The sequence below is a fragment of the Triplophysa dalaica genome, chromosome 25 (assembly GCF_015846415.1).
Source record: "Triplophysa dalaica isolate WHDGS20190420 chromosome 25, ASM1584641v1, whole genome shotgun sequence".
Lineage (NCBI taxonomy): Eukaryota > Metazoa > Chordata > Actinopteri > Cypriniformes > Nemacheilidae > Triplophysa > Triplophysa dalaica.
The window spans coordinates 10,857,246-10,878,055 of record NC_079566.1 but is presented as its reverse complement, the minus strand read 5'-3'; the positions used below and the strand labels follow the sequence as shown (position 1 = coordinate 10,878,055).

Sequence of the window (20,810 nt, the reverse complement as noted above, 5' to 3'; positions counted from 1 at the left end):
TGGAGGACACGGCGTTGCATTGTTTTCTGTATGCTGCCCTCATGCGGTAGGAGGTAATGCTTTGAACATTGTATTCTGAGGCCAACCTTGGTCATCATAACAAACACCCAAAACACGACACACACACTGGCAGCTTTCCCGTTGTTTATTCAAGTTATTTTCATATAACATGAAATATTGCAGAAAATATCAATAATGGTGCCATGAACGCATTTACAACATCCTCTGGTTGAGAGCAAAAATATATTTATGAATATTTCATTTTAAGAGTGTGGTACAGCGTAATTCTCAGATTGATCAGACAATTAGGATAAAAAGGCAAAAAGGCAGCATGTTCAGGAGTAAACAGCAATTGCACAAGAATCCCAGATCTCGAGTGTATAAGTTTCTAACCTTCTATCTACATTTGCTGGGAACCAAATTCGCACAACCACCAGGTGTCAGTGTCTACACACCTTGTTGCATAAAATAACAACTAGACAATTTGGAACTTGAGATAAAGAAATAAATTACATGCAAACATAAAAATAAATATGATTTGTACAGGAATGTTTCTTTTCACTTAAAAAAAGTCAACCGATGAAAAAAATATTCAGCGGTGTACCTTAAACTCTATTCATATTTAAAATATTTCCATCTTCGTTTGCAGTCTTTACATGTAGGCCGACTGGAACTGTATAACAATATATAAAACTAACTCTTTGGTCCAGTTTTTAGTTTGATTCCACAAAACCGTGCCAAAAGAGGTTCCTTTCTAACGTAGTCCATAAAATTCCTTAATCACATCAAAAGATACAGTATAGAAGCTAGATGTTTTACATTTTACAGTAGTCTGCCATGTACGAAGTTTCATTGTGCCTTAATTTGTTTTAAATTATATTAAAAAAAATATTATCCAAAACCAACCAGTCCCACAACCCAAAATACTGAATTTGGTATTTTAGACGTGGTACTTAACTTCCACTATTTTTACAAACTTTATCTTTTTCACCATACTTTTATCTGTCACTTCATTTACATTCTTAAGCACATCATGTAAAATCTTAAAGCATAAAAATCTGGAGAATTTACAATTGGGTTCGAACGGCACTGTACAAAACATTTATAGTAGTTACTAGTTACATACTGACATTTTAAAGATGCTATATACTGTGATTTTGTACTTAGAAGGCCATGCAAGTCTGTACAATCCATGTGCAGGCATGATGCCAAGTAAAATGTAAAAAAATTGCTTATGCAGTTAAGGCACAAATGTCCTACAATATTACAGTAAGCCATTCAACTATATTTCAAAAATTAACTATTTTCACAGATCTTTAGTTTAAAAATAATTGTAACACGATTGTTCAGGCAACCTGATATGGATTGTTTTCTGGTAGACAATCATATTTTTTAAAGTCTGTAAAACAGGCAATGCTTCTTTCCCTCTAAACTAAGTAAATAGTGTGACTGAAAAACATTTGTTTCACATTGGTCTCCTTGGCAAAATAAGAGGAAAACTCTACTGATCTGCTAAATAAAATGTTTAACTCTCACTAAGTGAACTTTGAAAGACCAGTTTGTTCTCCAAGAGTCAGATGCAAAGTTCTCATCGCTTATTTGCTGTGAACATTATCAAGTTATAAATACAAAACTGTTTCTTCTGTCTCTGTCTGACAGCTGTATAAACAGTGATATTATACTATAGTGCCACAACAGTGGCATTTTTGGATCCATTTCTTAGCAGCAATATTGGAAGCTGTACAGCCGACATCCGGAAAACAGTTTAAAAAGAGGGAAATATATCTTTACAATTGCATGACCAAATGCAGTTCTTTTGAGTATTTCTTCCCACATTCTCTGCTGTTTAAGGCACCTTACAGTCATGTTTTCCTTCTTCAGACGTCCTTGAAAGAAAGCAAATCTTTGTCCTTGAGGGCTTTGTTTTGTCCTTGTCAACCACAGGCTTTCACTGCAACATTATCTGCTATAGAGCAAAGACCTTCACATTAGAGATGTTTACTGGGACAACTTGTATTTTTCTTAAGGGGACACAGAGGCTATTAATAAAAACAAAAGTTTTTTTTTGTTGCTTCATCAACACAATACAAAAGTGGTTCATTGTTCAATAAAACAGGATTTACAATGATCTTCCATAAAATATTAAGCATGTTCTTGTTCAATGTTGTACGGCAGAGATTGCAGGCCAATAGAACGTTTCTTACATTTGATATGCTGGTTGGAAGAACAATCTTAAACCGATTCCACATTTAGACTTTCCACCGAAGACTGAGCAGCTGTACTGCTACAACTGAAAAACAGAAAAAGGGAACTTACATCAATGCTTTTCAGTGCAAGACTGATATTGCATTCATTTGCTACGGAAATCGAGTTGACCAAGTACTGCAGTACCAATGCGACTCGACAAAAAAACAAAAACAAGGTCACGAAAAGTTTTTCCTCTTTGTATATATAGAAAATCATCAGATACATGCTAGTGTGTCTAGCGCATCTATGCGAGCCAAAACATACCTCAGAGCTGGAGTGTCTGTGGAGGGCCTGGAGCCTTCAGGAGATGTTGCCAAAAGGGTTGTGTCAGCTGAACCACTGGTGATATCATCTTCAGTACTTTGGTGCAATAGAAGGTCGGGACGAGCTGTCTGCATACCTGAAAAAGGAGATGTTTATTATGTAATCCACAAAAGCGATCATCAAAATATCACACAAACTGTTTACAATACGCAGGAAAGGTTTCAGCAAACCAGGAACACTGCTCCTAGCTTACATTCAAGGCTAATCCTAGATGTTCTTATCCAGAGGGATAGATACTGGCAACCACAAACCACCTGTATCTCTTATGCTCTTATTGCTCTTATCTCATACCATCGTCTCCTTGTGTTTCTGAGCTGAGGGACACAGCTCTGCTGCTGGAGCCGGATGACTGTGCTGTATTCTGCTGTGGCTGGAGCACATGGGCCGCCGGCTGTGTTTGTTCAAGGTTTGTTTGTGCTGCTCCGACTGGAAGGGATTGTTGTTGGGATTGTAAAGATACTGCAGTGTTTGCTTTTTTCCCACCAGACACCGTTCCACCTCGACTCTTCTTTGAGGGAAAAGTTTTTACTAAATGGGAAAAAGAGAGAAACGATAAAAAGCTTTTTCTGGTGTCTGAGAAAAGAGGAACTTACATTCATAGACCGAAAGCATGAGTGCAATGAGATTGCATCATGGGAAAGTAATTTTGAAATTCATACTCTTACGTCAGATATGTGCAAATATAACGCCAAATATAAACATCTTTGACTGATGAATTTCCTTGATTTGTCCAGTCTGGAATTCTTAAAACCCTTCCAAAGCCTCTGAAAAGACTTGATATTTTACAGTTTGCCAGGTCCCTTCGTCATGCATTACCTATAAAAGTTTCCAACTTCAACTGGAAAGCAAACTTACATTGAGGTTTTCTGAAGACTGTGGCGCACATAAACTTTTGAAATCGATCAGCATAGAAACTTGGCCGATGAACAGACACAGTGTCCTGCAGAAAAGAGAAAATATTCAAATAATAATACAAATATATTTCATGTTAAACACGGTTGTTGTGTATTGAAACATACCCCATCGTGAAGCAGGGCTTTCCACGAGTGCTCCAATTTCTTCACAAGCCTGTAAGCATTCAGAGTCATTAGCAGAATAACAAAAAAACAAGAACAACGAGAAGGATTGCACATATAGTCTTTTACCTATAAGACTGCAGGATGTCAATGATGCCAATGAAAACCAGCAATCTTTCTCCTCTTGAACTGTTAGCTGGAATTCCTCCCATACTGCAAAACATTAAGCCAAACAGTTATTTACTCTTTGTGAATTATCTACGAATGTACCGTACCTATTAAAAGCAATGTGACGCATACTAAACTAGCCCACCAGCTCAATGAGAGCATTGCAGGGCTCATACCGGCAGACCTCCGATAACAAGCTCTGAGCTTTATCCAGTATGCCACACCTGTTGGAAGGCATGACAGGGTTCAATGATCACTAACCTTTCATAGGGCTGTGGTGGCGACTTGCCTTTGGCCTCTCCTTGAATAGACTCGATGGCTGTGCAGTACAAGGGTTTCTGGCCCTGTGCCTTTTTCTGGTTATCGGGCACAGATGTAGACGCCTCGTGACTTGCCCGGTCCAAGTTGTGGATACCCACGAGCAAACTGTAGTCCATGATTTTAAAGCTCTGAAGTACCTATAAACACACATACATGTATAGTTTGAATAACCTGTATGAGTATCAGTAATCAGACAATAACAACTCAAGGCTTAAATACACAATACTATAAGACTTTTGCTCAGATTTTCAGTCTGGACTTGTTGCAGAAAGTATGTGCCAGACTGCAGATTTGATCAGTTAGTGTATTTCTATAAGAACCTTTAAAAAGTCTGCTGTATGATGTCTGGTTTAAAAAAAATCTGTTCAGTTTTTCAAAGTCTTGTAATGTATTCTAGCCATAAGCTAAATATTTGGACGTTGTAAAGGCCATGGCTGTGACCTTAAGAGACATTGCAACCTTAAATAAAGTTCTGTTCACGTTAACCTTGGTTCAAACCTCACCCGACAGTCTCTTTGGATGGTCCTGCAGAGGGCATTGTAGTGCTCGTTCTCCAGCAGCAACCCTTCAGGCAGGTCCTGCATGAAGTCCAGGTCCTTGTACGTCGGCACACCCTTAGCCCTCTCTTTAGGGGATGCTCGACGCTTATATGTGGAGCCCTTCAGGTCGTATTTAAGGTGCATCGGCACGGCACAGGGAAGCAGGTTGTTCATCACTACAATTCGAATGTTCTTCCCTTCGGCTTGAACGCAGTAGTGCCCGTAGAACTTGGGAAGCAGCGTTCGCATGTTCTGGTTTAGGTTCTTGAAGACAGGAAGTGAAATAAGAACCAATTTGAACCCACTGCACTCGAAATGCAATTCTTAAACAACCGAGCTACTATAACCTAAAAATATCGACTTTACCATGAAGTATCCCGGCAGGAGCGTCTGTAAAAACTCCGCCTCCTTGTGCTGAACCGTCTTTATGATGAATTCATCATCGCTGGAAACGTAGAAGAGAGAACCACTGGCTCCAGGGTTAGACAACTCAATGAGCGGTTCATTGCACAGAGAGTACTGTAGAAAAGACACGGCAATAAACAATTAACAAGTTATCCAAGCAGGAAACGAGACAAAACAACGAATAGTTCAAAAAGTGATAAGGAAACAAACAAAATTACCAGATAGTCATCGGGTCGGATGCCAAACATCTCTCTGAAGTAGCGAAAGGCAATGGGAGCATACGTTTTAAATCTGAAGTCACCGTGATGATGGCCTGGAGTTGAACTACTGCCTTGACTGAGAGAAAAAGAACAGAGCATCATGGTAACTCTTTCTAAACTGTGTAAATGGAGGTAGGAAGTTTGGGCACAACAATATTCTCTTATTTGTAACTATTGTTCCACTGCAACGTATAACTGGGCATGTATTGTATTGCGTCACTTTTTTCTTTCTTGTGTACCGATTGATGTAGAATGCTGAGCTAACAGTCAACAGTGTGTAAATAAACACTTTTTTTAGTCCTTTATCTAGTAGGTCATGCTTAACCAGACTCAATATGTGTTTACACATACACACACCTGGGAAAGAAAATGCTCTCCACCACTTCAAAGTCTTGCATGAGCACATCTCTCTCCGGCTTCTGGCTCAAGCTTCCCACGGTGTGCGTGATGCCCAGCTGAATGGCGCCTTTCAAAGCTGATGATGTGGTCTGAAAAATCCAGATGGAAAGGAAAAACAGAACATGTTAGTATATAAAACGAAAGAAGTAACTTTGGCAAAGTTTGTCTTTGTCAAACTTGGACATTCTGCATTTTAATTATAAAGTGGAAGAAACAATACATCCAGGCCTGCCTGCCAGTCATATCTGTATGTGCCTGCACAAAGCATTTAATGGTCTTTATTTCTTAATAAAATAGATAACATAAATAATCTGGCAAGTGTTTTAACGCATTAGGATCTGACAAATTTAGAAATGTGTGTCATTCTAGATTAGTTGTGACAAAGATTTAATCACAAAATAGAATAGAAAAATAAAATACATTGGGATTGGAAAGCGTGTAACAACTTCTTTGATTTTGCAGTTGAACAACAGTCAAAGATAAAGAGAAGATATCATATATCTAAGACCATTACTTTTTTATAAGTGGTCTCTCCAGTTTGGTCAATTCCTCTATGCCCCATGGTCCTTTTGTTGGTCTGGGATGAAGCCGAGATGCTCAGAACCTAAAAGTCAAATGGCCTCTTAATAAACAACAGAAAAAACATTTCGGGCAAAGTAACATGTTCAGCTAGCATAAGAAATATTTAGGATTTACAATGGGATGCAATTCTGTAACACATTATAAGCATCACTGATTTTTTTTGCACATCGATAGTATACAATAAATATTTTGTTTATAAAAGTAAAATATAAATGTAGCCTTTTAATTGTAAAACAGAAAGAAGGGTTTGGCCATTTGGAGCCATTCTTGATTAAGCAACTATTAAAAGGAACAGAAATAGGAAGGAAAAGAGAGGTCATAGAGGAAAATTAAATCTATAGTTTATTTAAAAAAACATGCGCTAACAAATTAGAAATCACGTTTAATCACGGCATTTTATAGCTACGAACAATATCCACACCAAGTGGATCATAAACTAAATTGAAACAAGATTAAAAAATCATTACCTCCAAGGAAGCCATCTTTCGTGTTCCAGGCGTACCTACAATATAAACAGAATGATTTTTCTGGCACCCACATTACATAGTAGTAGTACAATGAAACTCCTATTCAGTCCAATTTCAGAAATCAATGGAAACTTTATGTTCTGCTTTTTATAAACTGGTAAAGGAACCAGGACTTTACGAAAATCTACAAAAACTGAATAAAATAAGTGTAACAAACTTTACTACTAAATTGACCTCATAAACAAAAAAGATTACATGCATCAGTTACTTGACAGTTTCTACACTTTTATTAAGAATAAGTATACTACCAACTCATGTTATAAAACAACAAGACTGCCTTGTTAACGGATGGTAACTTTCCTCTCTGGGGATAAAAAACAAATTCAAATATCTCAAAATAATATGCAAAGTATGCAAATGTTGATGCGAAATATGAGATCACACAATTGTTGTTGCATCTCTAACCACAAGTGGGCTATAAGTGTAAACATGCAGCGTGCACACAGACACCTGGGTTTCAACTTCTCTTGCAAAACAAACAAACTGTAACTTAATAACGCACGTACAAAAAATAAAAACACAGAGTCTGTAGCACAACTCAAGCAGTCATTCCAGGCCTGCTACCTTCCTGCAGTCTACAACAATAAAAAAACAAAAAGCCTAGACAAATATCACACAAATACATGTGACTGCACACACACATGTACCTCTCTGCTGTAATAACATCCAAAATAAAGACACCTGAAGAGTGACAATAACACATTAATAGATTAAAAAAAGATTCGGTTAAACAGACCTGTTGTGACCAAGAGATGAAGTGAACATCTGTCTATGGTATAATATCCATCCATCATTATCTATACACCAACCCGCCAGATCTATCTATCTATCTATCTATCTATCTGTCTGTCTGTCTATCTATCTCTCTATCTCTCCATCTCTCTATCTCTCCATCTCTCTATCTCTCCATCTCTCTATCTCTCCATCTCTCTATCTCTCCATCTATGCAATGAAACACGAGACAGGATTTCTGGACAGAAAAACAAATATTATCTGTCTTTGTTTAATAAACAAATCTAATCATCCATCAATCTATCCAGCTATCCATTCATCTACTGACACATTACTCTTTGTAGTAAAACACAAGATTATAGTTCTCTATTTCCTAAACAAGTCGTTGGTGTATTAAATGAAACTGTTTGTCAAATAAGAATTAAATTCTCTTACTGGTGGAGCTCGGCCCATCCGCGGAAACTACACCGGGCGAAGCCATTTTCTAGCGGAAGTTTCATATGGTCCTGCTTGTTTTCACTCGTGGTGTATATCCCAAGGCAGCGTGAAATAAACCTGTAGATACCGTGTGTTAGTCAGCGCCGGACATCATAACACGTAACGTTAGCTGGGAGTGTAACTATTTATGATAGTATTTTTTATTTTACTAAATAAAAGTTACTTTATGTGATGCCCAGAATGCAGCTTGGTAACGTTGATTGTCTTTACCAACTTTTACAGTAAACCAACCGAACAATTGATATAAAAACACGTTTGTAACTGTAACTTTGTGTGATAAGGACTGGTCCACGGCGCGCGACCGACCCTATATAACAACAGGTAAGAACACTTACCTCGACTTAATCACTTCGTTTTGAGCTCAATCATTATATAAAAAGGATCGTCGCATATCTGTTATCGTTCCTACAATAGCTGAATATCTTACGGGAAACACGGAATTGTTGTTTTTACAACTTTATCGGGCCGGTCCACAGTAAACAACCCGTTCAATCGCACGGAAGCGTTCTCGTTCATCGAGCCTCCCGAAACAAGCGGAAGTGACGTCTTTTTGCCTGACGCTGTCCTGGGCGCTGTAACCAATGATCTCAGACCGGGGCTGAACATAAACATTGTTTTCCCAACCGATATATTTGTTAATTCATAATTGTGAATATTAATTATATCAAATCAATAACTAACTTCTATTGGTTTCCATAATGAACCATCTTTTTAGCCTACTAATAAAGGCATTACAAAAGCACTTTATGGAGTCTGTGTCTTATTCTAGTAGGATTTAATCGTGTTGTGAGTTTCCCATCCACAAGATAACATCCCACTAATAAAACCCAACACATTACCGACCAGAGAACATTAGGTTAAATTCAAATCAATTCAATTTTCTTTAAATCCACGAAATGTCTGCGATTGTGTTTATATGTTCATTATTTTAGAAGGGATTTAACACTTTGAGTTGCTTTATTATACATTATAATTGCCAAAAAAACAAGGTTCATATATACACTCAATAATAAAGGTTCATAAAAAGTACTTTGTCAGTGTATGGTTGCATAAGGATTTTTTAAATTACATACTTTCCGTTGGACAAAAAGGTTCTGTATTTTAGTATTTTATTTAAAACTGGCGGCCTAACTTTTTGTGAATTATCCATCTAATCTAGTGTCAAGCTTTTTTATTTTTAGAATTGAGATTTCAGATTCTATTTAGCCATTTGCGGGATAATTGTTCATAAAGAAGCAAGACTATATTAAAATTATTATTTAAACTAATTTTGCTGAATTGTCTTTATTTATTAAAATTACGAGAAATAAATAAATGAAGGTTCCTTATGGCAACGTGACTCTGACAGGTTGTTTTGATAATCCAAGGTTCAGGTTATGGGATCGCCACAATACATTTGTTTATATTGTTATTATTATTCCTGCAACCTTTTATTTAATAAACTTTCAAATAAATACATTTTAGTCATTTCATTTATTTGCATTCAAACAAATTTATTTAAACTTGAATATAGAAAGTATGTTTATTGTAAGAAGAAGCTTTTTTATTCATCACTTAAATAAAGATTTTATTTTTGTATGTTATGTTTTATAGAGGGGGGGCACAGTGGCTTAGTGGTTAGCACGTTCGCCTCACACCTCCAGGGTTGGGGGTTCGATTCCCGCTTCCGACTTGTGTGTGTGGAGTTTGCATGTTCTCCCCGTGCCTCGGGGGTTTCCTCCCCTGGTCCAAAGACATGCACGGTAGGTTGATTGGCATCTCAGGAAAAATTGTCCGTAGGGTGTGAGTGCGTGAGTGAATGAGTGAGTGTGTGTGCCCTGCGATGGGTTGGCACTCCATCCAGGGTGTATCCTGCCTTGATGCCCGATGACTCCTGAGATAGGCGCAGGCTCCCCGTGACCCGAGGTAGTTCGGATAAGCGGTAGAAAATGGAATGTTTTATAGAAACAGTGTACTTTGTATTTTATGTCTTTTTATATGTGTTTTTATACAGCAATGTCGATACCAGCTGTGTTTCAGTTCGTGTTTAGGTTTGATGACCACATAACTGTACAAACACTTTTAGCATGCAATACTAGCCTAGTTTTGAGGAATAAAAACCAGCAAAGTGACAGAACAGAGCAGCCGCTGATCTACACTGATTTATTTGTGCCTTTTTTCCAATACATTCCTCATTAAAACATTTATACAATAGAGTTAAAGATGAAATCTCAGTTACAACCGTTCACAACTCAAAGGACAATTTTGGACATTTTATTTCTCTATGACACACAATCACACATCCAAAGTTCATATACAGGGTTCTAAAGCATTTTGCACTCTATTGTGAGAATATAAAAAATGTTGCTGTAGCAAAAAAAGATCAGGTTTGCATATGGAATCTGATCATATGATTATAATCGTAATTATCATTCAATATCTTGACCTTCAACAAGTATTGGGGTCCCAGGTGAACATCCTGTCTGCTGGTACCACTGGGGCAAGATAACCAGGAAGGGATTTGTAGAAGGGATTAGGAGCCTGTTTTGTAAAGCAATTCCACCTGTCTTCTCCTTTCCTCTCGCAGCACTCATGGGCCATAGTCATGGTAGAGAACTCCTCGGTGCAGAACTGGGAAAGTGCAGCTTCCCACTGCAAAGACAAGAATAGATCATTTAAGGGTATCTATACGTTTATGTTTGTCTCCCATTGTGCTGCGTACTCACTGCCTGTTTTGCACAGCAAAGGATCTCCCTATTTCCTCTGGCCACGTCCTCATTGCAGCATTGACTAAACCACGCTTCCAGTCTGTTTACTGCGTTCCCGGCTCGACGGGCGTAAGCATAACCTGATGGAGGAAAAATGCTGGCAGGGTATCTGTCACGGCCACTGCCATGGAGACAAATAGCATTCAGGTTCGTCAGCGAAGGTTGGGCTGGAGGAAAACTTGATTCCAGCAGCACATCAGGGTCAATGTTCTGTCCCCCTTTATGGGAGAAAAACATTATTATAAAACACTTAACATCTAAAACAAATGAGGCAAATATATATTCACGTTTTTAAGCATTATTTTAACCTGAAAATAGAAACATTCATAACTCAATAGATACAAATATAAAAAAAAATGCATTTAATGAACAAACGGGAACATTACTTATAGGGGTGTCAAATTTTTATATTGTTTAATTAAAAAAAGATATTCAATATAACAAATGGCCACCATTTCCTTTAAATGGCAAAGACTACAAATATAATGAAATTAAGTAAAAAAGCACATACCTCCCAAAGGAATGAACTGAGAATTAAAATGCTGAAAAGGGTGCTTGTCCAAACCATGATGAATTATTTTCTTTCCCGTTCCTCTCTTCGGCTTGGAATTCGGATTTGATGGAATCTTTGAAGGGCTGTAGGGCACCATCTAGATTTAAAGGGGTGGATGAAGAGTGGGAGGGGTAACGGCATGGGTGGGAAAGGCAGAGTTTGCAAAACAAGAGGTAAGGTTATCTGTTTTTCTGTTGACATAAATTTCTGCATGACATTAACTTAAACATCAACAATAGAACAGGAACCAAGTTCATGACTTTATTGTTTAAATCATTTCACGATCCATGTAGTATATAAAGCATAACACTTTATCAAACATTTGTTTAATATATTTTATTATTATTTTTAATATATTTTACTGGAATAATTAATACATTTATTATTATTATGAACATGTTTCTTTTTATTATAAATATTTACATATATAAGCAATAATTTCCAATATTATTTGTGCCACTGCCTTGTAATTTGTAAACATATCATAATAGATCTGTCGGAGTATACTTTTATGTTATGGCAGAACATGGCAGAACATATCATGTCTGTCATGCAACATTTCCACATCTTACGTTCTAATAATGTACAAATCAGCACTTTTTATCACCTCACATGCAGGTTAAGAAACTCTTTGGTTTGGAAGACATTTTGTCACGGTTCACCAGCTGGTCTGCACTATTTACTGGGAAACAGGTGATAAGTTTGTTTAGGGAGGATGACTCTGAAAAAAATCAGCTATGAGAAGCCCTGGTTTTCTTATCATGATCTTAAATGCGATTCATGGGCAGAAAATGCGTAAATGTATCATGATTCATGGATAATAACTCCTGCTTATCTTCACTTGTTCAAACCTATTCCAAAACATTCAGCTTTTGTATCTATTAAAAATGGATTGCTCACTGCACTGATCAAAAGTGCATAAATGAAATACTCCCATGTCTCAGTTTTTCTGGAAATAATGCTACGTCATGCTCAGTAACTAAATTAAGAAACAAAATACTGCTGGCAGTTAAACAAAGCAACCAAATGGAAAGATCAGGTTAGAGTTCTGAGAAATTCTTTGAACCATACAAGACCAAAACTCGCCCCAATGTTTCCCAAATTGTTGAGGTCATTCTACTTCATTAAGTAACCTTTCAAAACTCATGTTGCCCATTCACATTTGGTAAATTGCAAGCCTTCAGACTGTTGTTGAGTTTAGTTGTTTATTTCTCAAATTGTTAGGTTACAGATATAATAAAATTCAGTGTTATCTGTACTTAGTTACAACCAGCAGACAAACAGAAAGGACAAAACTATTAGAATATCAAAAAGTTCATGGGCACATTTTGAGTTGTGCAAAAAGAGAAATATGACATTTCTTAAATTACTCTGCTTATAGCTCAGTGTCCTAGAAAATGTGTATTTTTTTGTATTTATCATATAATATATTACACAAAGGTAACATTAAATGTGTCTCGCATGTTGCATCAAATGTCTTCATCATTTATTTGTGAATTCAAATGTTAATACTTTTACTGTATATTTATAAGACTATATAAGTATTATATGTAAGAATTCATATAAAACGAAAATTAAAATACATAAAAGAGTAAAAAATCATACTCTCTATGAACATAGCTCTACCTAAAACAAATAAAAAAAGCAAAAATAACAAAGCAAAACAAAACAAAAAAAACCGTATACATAAATATATATGAATATATATATATATACATATACTATATATATGGGTCAAAGAAGAAAAAAGTTTTAACCATAAAAACAATAAGTGTAATACTGCTTTAAATTTTTTATTAATATCATACATTTTTCCTGATTTACAGAAGACGCCCACTAAAATGTCATTCAGTGTAACAATCAAAAATCTATTTATGACATATTAAAAGACTAATGACTTTCACCCCAAATGTTAATTATTTAAAAAAATGCTTTGAAAAATTTTGCTGAGAGGAATGAGATAAAAATCCCTTTTATAAAATTCAAAAATTGCACCAGATGAACCTTGCCAAAGGTAGTGTGTGTGTTTTATGATGAAAGCAACTGAAAAGTGAATATCACTCAAGGACAGAAAAGTTTTATTGTGTTTAATTGTGTTTAGAATATAACAGCATTTAACCTTGGCAGAGCAAAGTCTTTCCAAAAATCACTTTTTAATTGTGTTGATTCTCTCCAATATATTTAAGTGCATTGCATGTTTATTAAAATGACTAACAGGTGCTGGGCTCCCAGGTGAAGATCATGTCCGAGGGTACAGATGGGGCGGTGTAACCAGCGTGAGGTTGGTAGGAGGGGTTTGGAGCCTTTTTGTCGAAGCAGCTCCACCTCTCCTCATCCTTCTTCTTACAGCAACCGTATGCGATGGTCATGGCTGAAAACTCATCAGTACAGAATTGGGATAATGCAGTTTCCCACTGCAAAAAGAAAGGCAGCAATAAAATTGTGATTAGAGTGTACAGCACTAAAGTGTTATACTGTATGTATATTGTGAATATAGTCACGGCTGAAACATGATAGTCGCAACTGCAATCTCTTCAGACAAAAGGAAAATGTTTTGAGGTATAATCATTCAATCCCTTTCCTCCATTAGTCTGATTCAGTAGCTGAAAACTATGACAAAAATGATTAATAGTAGCCCAGTGAAAAGGGTTATAACTGTGCTTCATTGTGAGTAAACCATGGCTATTTACCCATCATTCAGCATCCACGACATATACATTTAATAGCAGTCCTACTCACCGCTTGTTTGACACAGCAAAGGATCTGCTGGTCTTCTTTGGCCACATCCCTTTGACAGCACTGACTAAACCACGCTTCAACTCTGTTCACTGCAGTTGCTTTTCGTCTGAAGTAAGCGTGACCTAAAGGAGGAATGCAGCTCTCAGGATATCTGGGGCGACTGCCACCATTTGAGCAAAGTGCACTGAGGTTTTCCACGGATGGTCTGGCCGGAGGAAAATATGGTTTGAGTTGATCTTTAGGGTCAATTTTCTACCCTCTGCTGAAGAAAAGACAGGATTTTATATCTTATATACCGCATACACACGGGTAGTTGTGTGTGTTTTTTTACATAACAGCTAGTGGTTACATAATTAAATTAAAAGCCAGAATTATCACTACAGGTCTTATAATTACACACATGAAAAGAAAAATGTATTAAAGTAGGATTGTAAGATAAAGAAGCCTTACCTCCTAAAGATAGCTGAAGAAGTAGAATGGTTGCCAATGTGATTTTCGTTTCCATAATAGCGTACGTCCTGAGGAACAGAGAAGAGGTACTGTCAGAGCCTGAACTGTGATGGATTATGAAGCCCTGTCCACATTTAAAGAGGTATATCTTGAGATGTTTATATGTACAAATCTTAAGAGACAAGGCTGACGTTCATCAACCTTTCACAATGAGTGAATCTAGATAAGTGACATCATAGATTAGATTTTTGTAATGGAAAAGTAAGTGTGCTGTACATAGAGAGTGTTTTATTTCTTTATCAGTGTTTGGTTTATAAAAGGGTCTTGAGGGAATGTAAACTATGATAGGAGTGAACATTTTCGAATGATGTTGTTATAACGTAGGCTAGCAATGTTATTGTGCTTGAAACATTAATGCATGGTAAATAGAAATGTCCTTACTATAAAGTTATATAAAAAATCGGAGGACATCTCCAGTCGAAGCAGTTCCTGACACACCAGAAAATCACTAAACAAAGTCAAACACTAAATAAATATCTTTGAAAAGCATGCCAAACACAAATGAAGTCTTGAATCATATTAAGACAACATAATGCTTTAGTCGTGCAAGACATCTGATTCAAATTTTTGCAATACTTTGCATTCAACCAAGGTCAAAATATGAAAACAACACATCAAATTATCAACAAATCTCCACACAATTAGGAATTGCCTCTAAAAGCTCATTTAAGGTTTGAATAAAAACACACATATATTTACACAACATATATAAACCCTTTAACGGATACATTGATAAAAAGGATGTGCACTGAACCTCATAATAAATGCTTTATGGGGTGCTAGCCAGTCAAACCACAACCATTTAGTCAAACATCAATAAGTATCAACATACACATACTGAGAAACTACAATGACTATATTTAATAATTCTTGATTATAGTAAATATTACATTAAGATGCACTGTGGTTGTTTATAAGCTTTCTGGGATTTGGTCATAGGGATCGGTAAAAAACATAATTCATCAATTTATATTTTTTATCATGTCTTCTTTGTTTTTGGTGAATGTCTGCCGTATAAATTTTTATTTGATTCAATCCAATTCACGTTTATTTATATAGTGCTTTTCACAATGTATATTGTTCCAAAGAAGCTTTACAGGAGCAAATAAGAAAATCACAGAAAGGTAAAACACGGCCCGGTGCATTGTGTTTATAGAGCAAGCAAGATGATTCTTATAAATAATATCTAATAAATAAATAATTAAATAAATAAATGCAGTCTCCTGGTGAACATGCCAACACTGCCCTGCTGTGGCGAGGAACCCAAACTCCACTGATTGATTATATGAGAAAAAAAACCTAGTTAAAAACCTTCAGTTTTATTAAATGTAAGGATACAGTTTCCAGTGTTCAATATTTACAACAAACTGACAACTATTCAAGTGTGAGAACGAAGCATTGTGTTTGTTTTAAGAGGTTACTATACTGATTCAGAGAGTGATTTCTAAAAACACTGTTGAGAGGCCATAGAAATGTCATATCAGCTTTGAGAAACAACAAATCGTCGATATTAATTATGAGGTCAGAGTTATCTGTACAGAGACACACAGGGTGTTTAAAATCACATACATGTTTAATATGTTACGTAACGAACTGTCTGCATCAAAGCTGTTCTTCCATGATCAAGAATTTACAGAAACATGTCATTTTATGATATGCCTGGAAGCATAAAGCCCTGTTGTTAGAGGTGGGGTGAAAGAGGATTCATTCGATCCTCTTCATTTCATTACACTTTTTTTTAACACCCTATAGTTGCCTGAACTTTGAATATAGACATGCTGATTTGGTCACCAACAGGTGGCACTACAGCAGTAAAACACATGTACACAAATGCATGCACTCCCACATAGTTCAGTACAGTCTAACACACAACAAAAACAGCACAAGCAGCACAAAATAAATCGTTCTTTCAATCCTCTTCATTTCATTACACTTTTATGAACACTAACTATAGTTGCCTGAACTTTTCATACAATTTCCCTATGAAGAAATTCCACCTCCCACAGAATATGATGGTGCACTTCTCCATTGAATCCATTCTTACCTCCTCCATCACCGTATCATCTACCCTGCTGAAAAGGTGAACGGCTGCAATTTGGCATCTCTTTAGGACCCACACTTCCAGGACTCTGAAGCGGGTAGTTAAGATTGTGGCTGATGCCTCTCACTTCGGTCAAAACTTTTTTCAAACTCTCCCCTCCGGCTCCTCACGTCACAAAAACAGTTTCTTCCCATCTGCAACTGGACTCATAAACGATACACAATTTTGAGCACGCACATCAGTATGGACACACACAGCTCATAAACACAATACCACTCCCATTATGGACTTCAAACTGCACTTAAAAAAAAACCCTGTGAATTCTTTCAATGCACTGTTGCCCAACATGCACAATGTCAAAAAATGCCTTTTTTTTGATATTCTTAAATGGATATATTGATATAGTTTAATTTTATGTTGTATATATTCGGCATATTCTGTCTTTTTTATTTTATTTATTCTATTTTTTACTTTTGTGCACCAGCCTACCCAGGCAAATTCCTTGTACATGTGAACTCATTGTACTTATCAATGAACGATTCTGATTCTATAAGCAATTCAGTAAAATAACTCCTGCAAGAGCATAAAACTTTGTTTTAGAAAGACATCTGTATAAAAACAGTTTCAACAGAATTATTAAATATAAATTAAGTACTAAAAAAATCTATATTTAAGTTACAGTATGTATTTAGGTCACATGTATCTCCTGACTTCATTTTATACTATATAAAAGACATAGAAAGATGTTCTATAGAAAGTAGAGAGAGTTTTGAACAAGAAATTAAAAACTCTTCTCAAACATTTATTTCCAACACAAATCACTTTGTCACTTGACTGTGGCAATTCTGTCACACATTAGTTATCAGCATTAAATACATAGGCCTGTCCCACCCATAGTTAGTTAATAGGGCAGAGTTGACCTCCACCCTGTAAACAGTGAATGGCTGACTGTTATACTGTAATATAAAAGATATACTTTTTATAATGATGTCAAGACAAAGCAATGCGTCAAGAAGATCATGTTTTAATTATTTAATCAGATCATATAACAATCATAATCTCATTTATCCTTTTTACAAATAATTATCTTTGTTTTACATTTGGGTTACATTTTTAAACAGCATTAAGCTTGCATATTCTATTGTTGCAGCAAAAAAGGAAATGTTTTAAAACAAATGTTTATGATAATAAATTTAGGAATAATTAGAAGTACTTTTTGGCAAATGCTTGTAATATAACAGAGGGGACAAAGTGGGGCATTCATCGGCTTCCACATAAAATAAATTTTACAGTTCCTGATCATTCTTAAGTGCGAATCAGACTGTGTCTCTTTTTTAACCCGAATACATAACCCAACATGCTATTTAGCTTTTGGTCTAATTTTATAGAAACACATTTTTAATGAGACAGATATTAAACAATTAGGTCACACTTCAGAATGGGGGCAATTCCCGCTATGAACAAACCTAATACTTTTTCCCCAGTTAACTCTTAATTTGTTGCTTATTAATAGTTAGTATGGTAGTTGTAAGGTTACAGTATTGGGTAGGTTAGCGATGTAGAGAATGGTCATGCAGAAAATGTGCTTTATAAGTACTAATAAATATTCAATATGCCAATAACAGGCATGCTAATAACAACAAATTAATAGTGAGCATTGCCCCCTATATTGAAGTGTTAACAATATATTTTATTATAAATACAGACGTAGAGCAATATTTGCACATTTTTAAAACTATGAGCTATTTTTTTTTAACCCGGTGACCTTATAGGCTGATCACATTTTAAATTCATGTTTGCATCACAGGGCGTTGATAAGATTCAAATCTGTCCTTCCTAATTAATAGCAGATTAGCAAACAGTCCAACTGTCTCCATCTGACTGATGGTATGAATCTACATGCACATGTAATTCTGAGGTTGCTGATTGGCTGCTGCAGAGGTTCAGGGAGAATTTAAAAGGTGAAGTCCACTGGTAATTCACAACAGGTGTTTGGGTTCTGGCACAGGTAAGGCCTCATTCACTTGGATGAGATTTTGACTTTCAGATTTTTGTTGGTATTAATGGAACTCATGTCTTTTGCAGTCATGGCAAAAAGTCTGATCTGTTTTGTAACTCTGCTGTTTTGCGGTAAGCTACATTTAACACCTGTGAATGTTCATCTAATATTGCCTGTATCTGCACAGGTCTTTACAATTTAATAAAAAGTTTTTGATAATGATGCAATTTGGTTCCCCAAAGAACCATTTTCTCAAAGGCACTATTTCTTTCCTGCTTTTTATATAAAAACTTTTAAAACAGAAAGGATCAATGTGAAGCACCTTTTTTCATTTTAAATCTATTCATGGTCTTAAATCAAATCAATTCATAGTTTATTTGATTAAAAGTAAAAAAGTTAAGACGTTATTCTTGCAAATACCCAATGTCACTGTAAATTGTGATATTGTGTACTGTATTTAGATTTTTTATTTTATACATTTCCAAAACTTTCATTTGGTTGAAAATATAATAATGTTAATCCTATGAGAATTTATTCAGATTTTTTCTGGCGTGCAATCTGCTGTTAAATAAATATAAAATGATGGTTCTACTAATTCAATTCTTGGATCTCTACAAAATGTTTCTTTCAGGGCTCTCCTGTGGTGGGCCTCCAGGAAGAGAATTTGCCCTATCCTACATGCAAAATTACATTGATTTAAACTATGAGCATCCAGACCATCTAATTGAAGTATTTAATCCTCCGACTGCTAAAGGCAGCGCCAATGTCAAGGTATCAGCGCTTGGGAAAGTGGAACTGAAAGTTGTCAAAGCAGGGCAATCTGAAGTGTTCCACTTTCCCAATGACATAGAGATGGATGTCACATCAAAAGGCCAAAAGACAGTTTTTGTGGAGTCGAGCGAAGAGGTTATGGTGAAGGCCGTCAACTACAGAACATCCTCAACCGGAACATCTGTCATTTACCCTGTCTCAGACTGGGGAACAGAATACTATGTTTTTACCCCGGTATCCCCTCCATCCAAGGAACCCAAGCCTTATGCCCACCAAGAGTTCGCCATCACCAACGAAAAGCATAAAAAAAATACAGTTGAGATCTACCTGCGTGGCGAAGTCAACTACCAGGGAAAGCAATATCGCTCGGGAAGCAAACTCGTTTTCGACATGGAGCCTTATGAGAGCGTTCTGATCCAGAGTAATGAAGATCTGACAAATACAAAGGTGTCATCCAAGCACCCAGTTGCTGTTTTCACAGGCCACAGCTGCACTTGGCTCTTCGCCGGATGCGATCACGTCTACGAGCAGCTCCTCCCAGTCAAGAGCTGGGGAAGAGACTTCATCGTCGTACCCATTATTTATGATGACCCCAAGAGGTACGACAGCGTCTACATTCAGGCCTCAGAGACCACCAAAGTAACACTGAGAGATCAGGATGGAAAAACATCACCGGTACAGTTAAAAGAAGGAGAGAGCTACAGGGCCAACCTGTTTGGAAGAAGTTCTCTTCGAATCACCTCAGATAAGGGCATCCAGGTGCTTTTCGAGTTTAACGGAGGCATCACACAAGACAAAGTCATGAATGACCCCTTCCTCATGAACGTCGTTCCGACCGACCGCTACAGCATGGCGTACACCCTGCAAGGAGAAAAAGGCTTCGCGAACAAAGCCATTCTGATAGCTCCCAACAACAAGCTAAATGAGCTGATCGTGGACAAAGCTCTGATGACCAAGAACGTACAGTGGTACAAGACCGGCAGCAGTGAATACTCATGGACGCAGCTCACTTTCGACGAGTCCTCTGCGCTCCATCAGGTAGTACATTCAGACACGCCCTTCATGCTCTACAGCTACGGAGTAGCCAAGGTGAACGGTTACGGGACATCGGCTTTTGGCCACCGGGCAGGTAAAAAGTGTTTGTTAGAAAAAGAAAATGTATCTATATTCGAGTAAAACATGCTAAACTAGAAGAATAACACACATAAGTAGTGTAAAACCAACTAGAAAATTATTTTTTGGTGGTTGAACCCTCCATAGAACCCCGTATCGCATCGGATGGAAACCTTGTTTCTCCCTAATTTATTTTCTATTCTATTTGTCTACTTATGTTTGTTTGTTGGTTTTACAAATATTTAACACATTTTTGTACTAAAGTAGCCTACAAAGAACTAAAAAGTTTATTTTTCCCACCATTATGTATTTTATATTT

The 20,810-nt window shown here is 36.6% G+C and overlaps 2 protein-coding genes across 4 annotated transcripts; both read right to left on the bottom strand.

Annotated features, from left to right (window-relative positions):
- Nucleotides 1–130: 130 nt before the first annotated feature.
- Nucleotides 131–8,563, bottom strand: pip5k1aa (phosphatidylinositol-4-phosphate 5-kinase, type I, alpha, a). Of its 3 annotated transcripts, none has more exons than XM_056741612.1 (16): nt 8,182–8,563; nt 7,956–8,075; nt 6,729–6,763; nt 6,194–6,283; nt 5,638–5,768; nt 5,239–5,356; nt 4,982–5,134; nt 4,580–4,879; nt 4,017–4,213; nt 3,717–3,800; nt 3,591–3,639; nt 3,427–3,511; nt 2,863–3,099; nt 2,512–2,647; nt 2,205–2,290; nt 131–1,966 (listed from the first exon to the last, which is right to left on the bottom strand). In XM_056741612.1, exons 2-15 carry the CDS (start codon nt 7,999–8,001, stop codon nt 2,233–2,235), a joined length of 1,719 nt encoding a protein of 572 aa, XP_056597590.1. In that variant the 5' UTR covers nt 8,002–8,075; nt 8,182–8,563; the 3' UTR covers nt 131–1,966; nt 2,205–2,232. The 3 variants fall into 3 exon arrangements, with proteins under 3 accessions (XP_056597590.1, XP_056597589.1, XP_056597591.1); XM_056741611.1 differs by having other exon boundaries at nt 8,354–8,563; XM_056741613.1 differs by having other exon boundaries at nt 131–1,963; nt 8,354–8,563.
- A 1,583-nt stretch (nt 8,564–10,146) lies between these two features.
- Nucleotides 10,147–14,459, bottom strand: ecm1a (extracellular matrix protein 1a). Its single transcript, XM_056742232.1, has 7 exons — nt 14,454–14,459; nt 14,058–14,309; nt 13,534–13,732; nt 11,981–12,000; nt 11,277–11,415; nt 10,724–10,983; nt 10,147–10,649 (listed from the first exon to the last, which is right to left on the bottom strand). Exons 1-7 carry the CDS (start codon nt 14,457–14,459, stop codon nt 10,446–10,448), a joined length of 1,080 nt encoding a protein of 359 aa, XP_056598210.1. The 3' UTR covers nt 10,147–10,445.
- Between the last annotated feature and the right edge of the window lie 6,351 nt (nt 14,460–20,810).

Coding starts and splice junctions, on each gene's coding strand:
- pip5k1aa (XM_056741612.1), bottom strand. CDS start 8,001: ATGGCTTCGCCCGGTGTAGTTTCCGCGGATGGGCCGAGCTCCACCA. Junction 3,801..4,016: donor CCACCACAGCCCTATGAAAG/GTTAGTGATCAT, acceptor AATGTTTTGCAG/TATGGGAGGAATTCCAGCTA. Junction 3,100..3,426: donor AGTCTTCAGAAAACCTCAAT/GTAAGTTTGCTT, acceptor TTTCCCATTTAG/TAAAAACTTTTCCCTCAAAG.
- ecm1a (XM_056742232.1), bottom strand. Junction 13,733..14,057: donor TTTGCTGTGTCAAACAAGCG/GTGAGTAGGACT, acceptor TTCTTTTTGCAG/TGGGAAACTGCATTATCCCA. Junction 10,650..10,723: donor TTTGCTGTGCAAAACAGGCA/GTGAGTACGCAG, acceptor TTGTCTTTGCAG/TGGGAAGCTGCACTTTCCCA.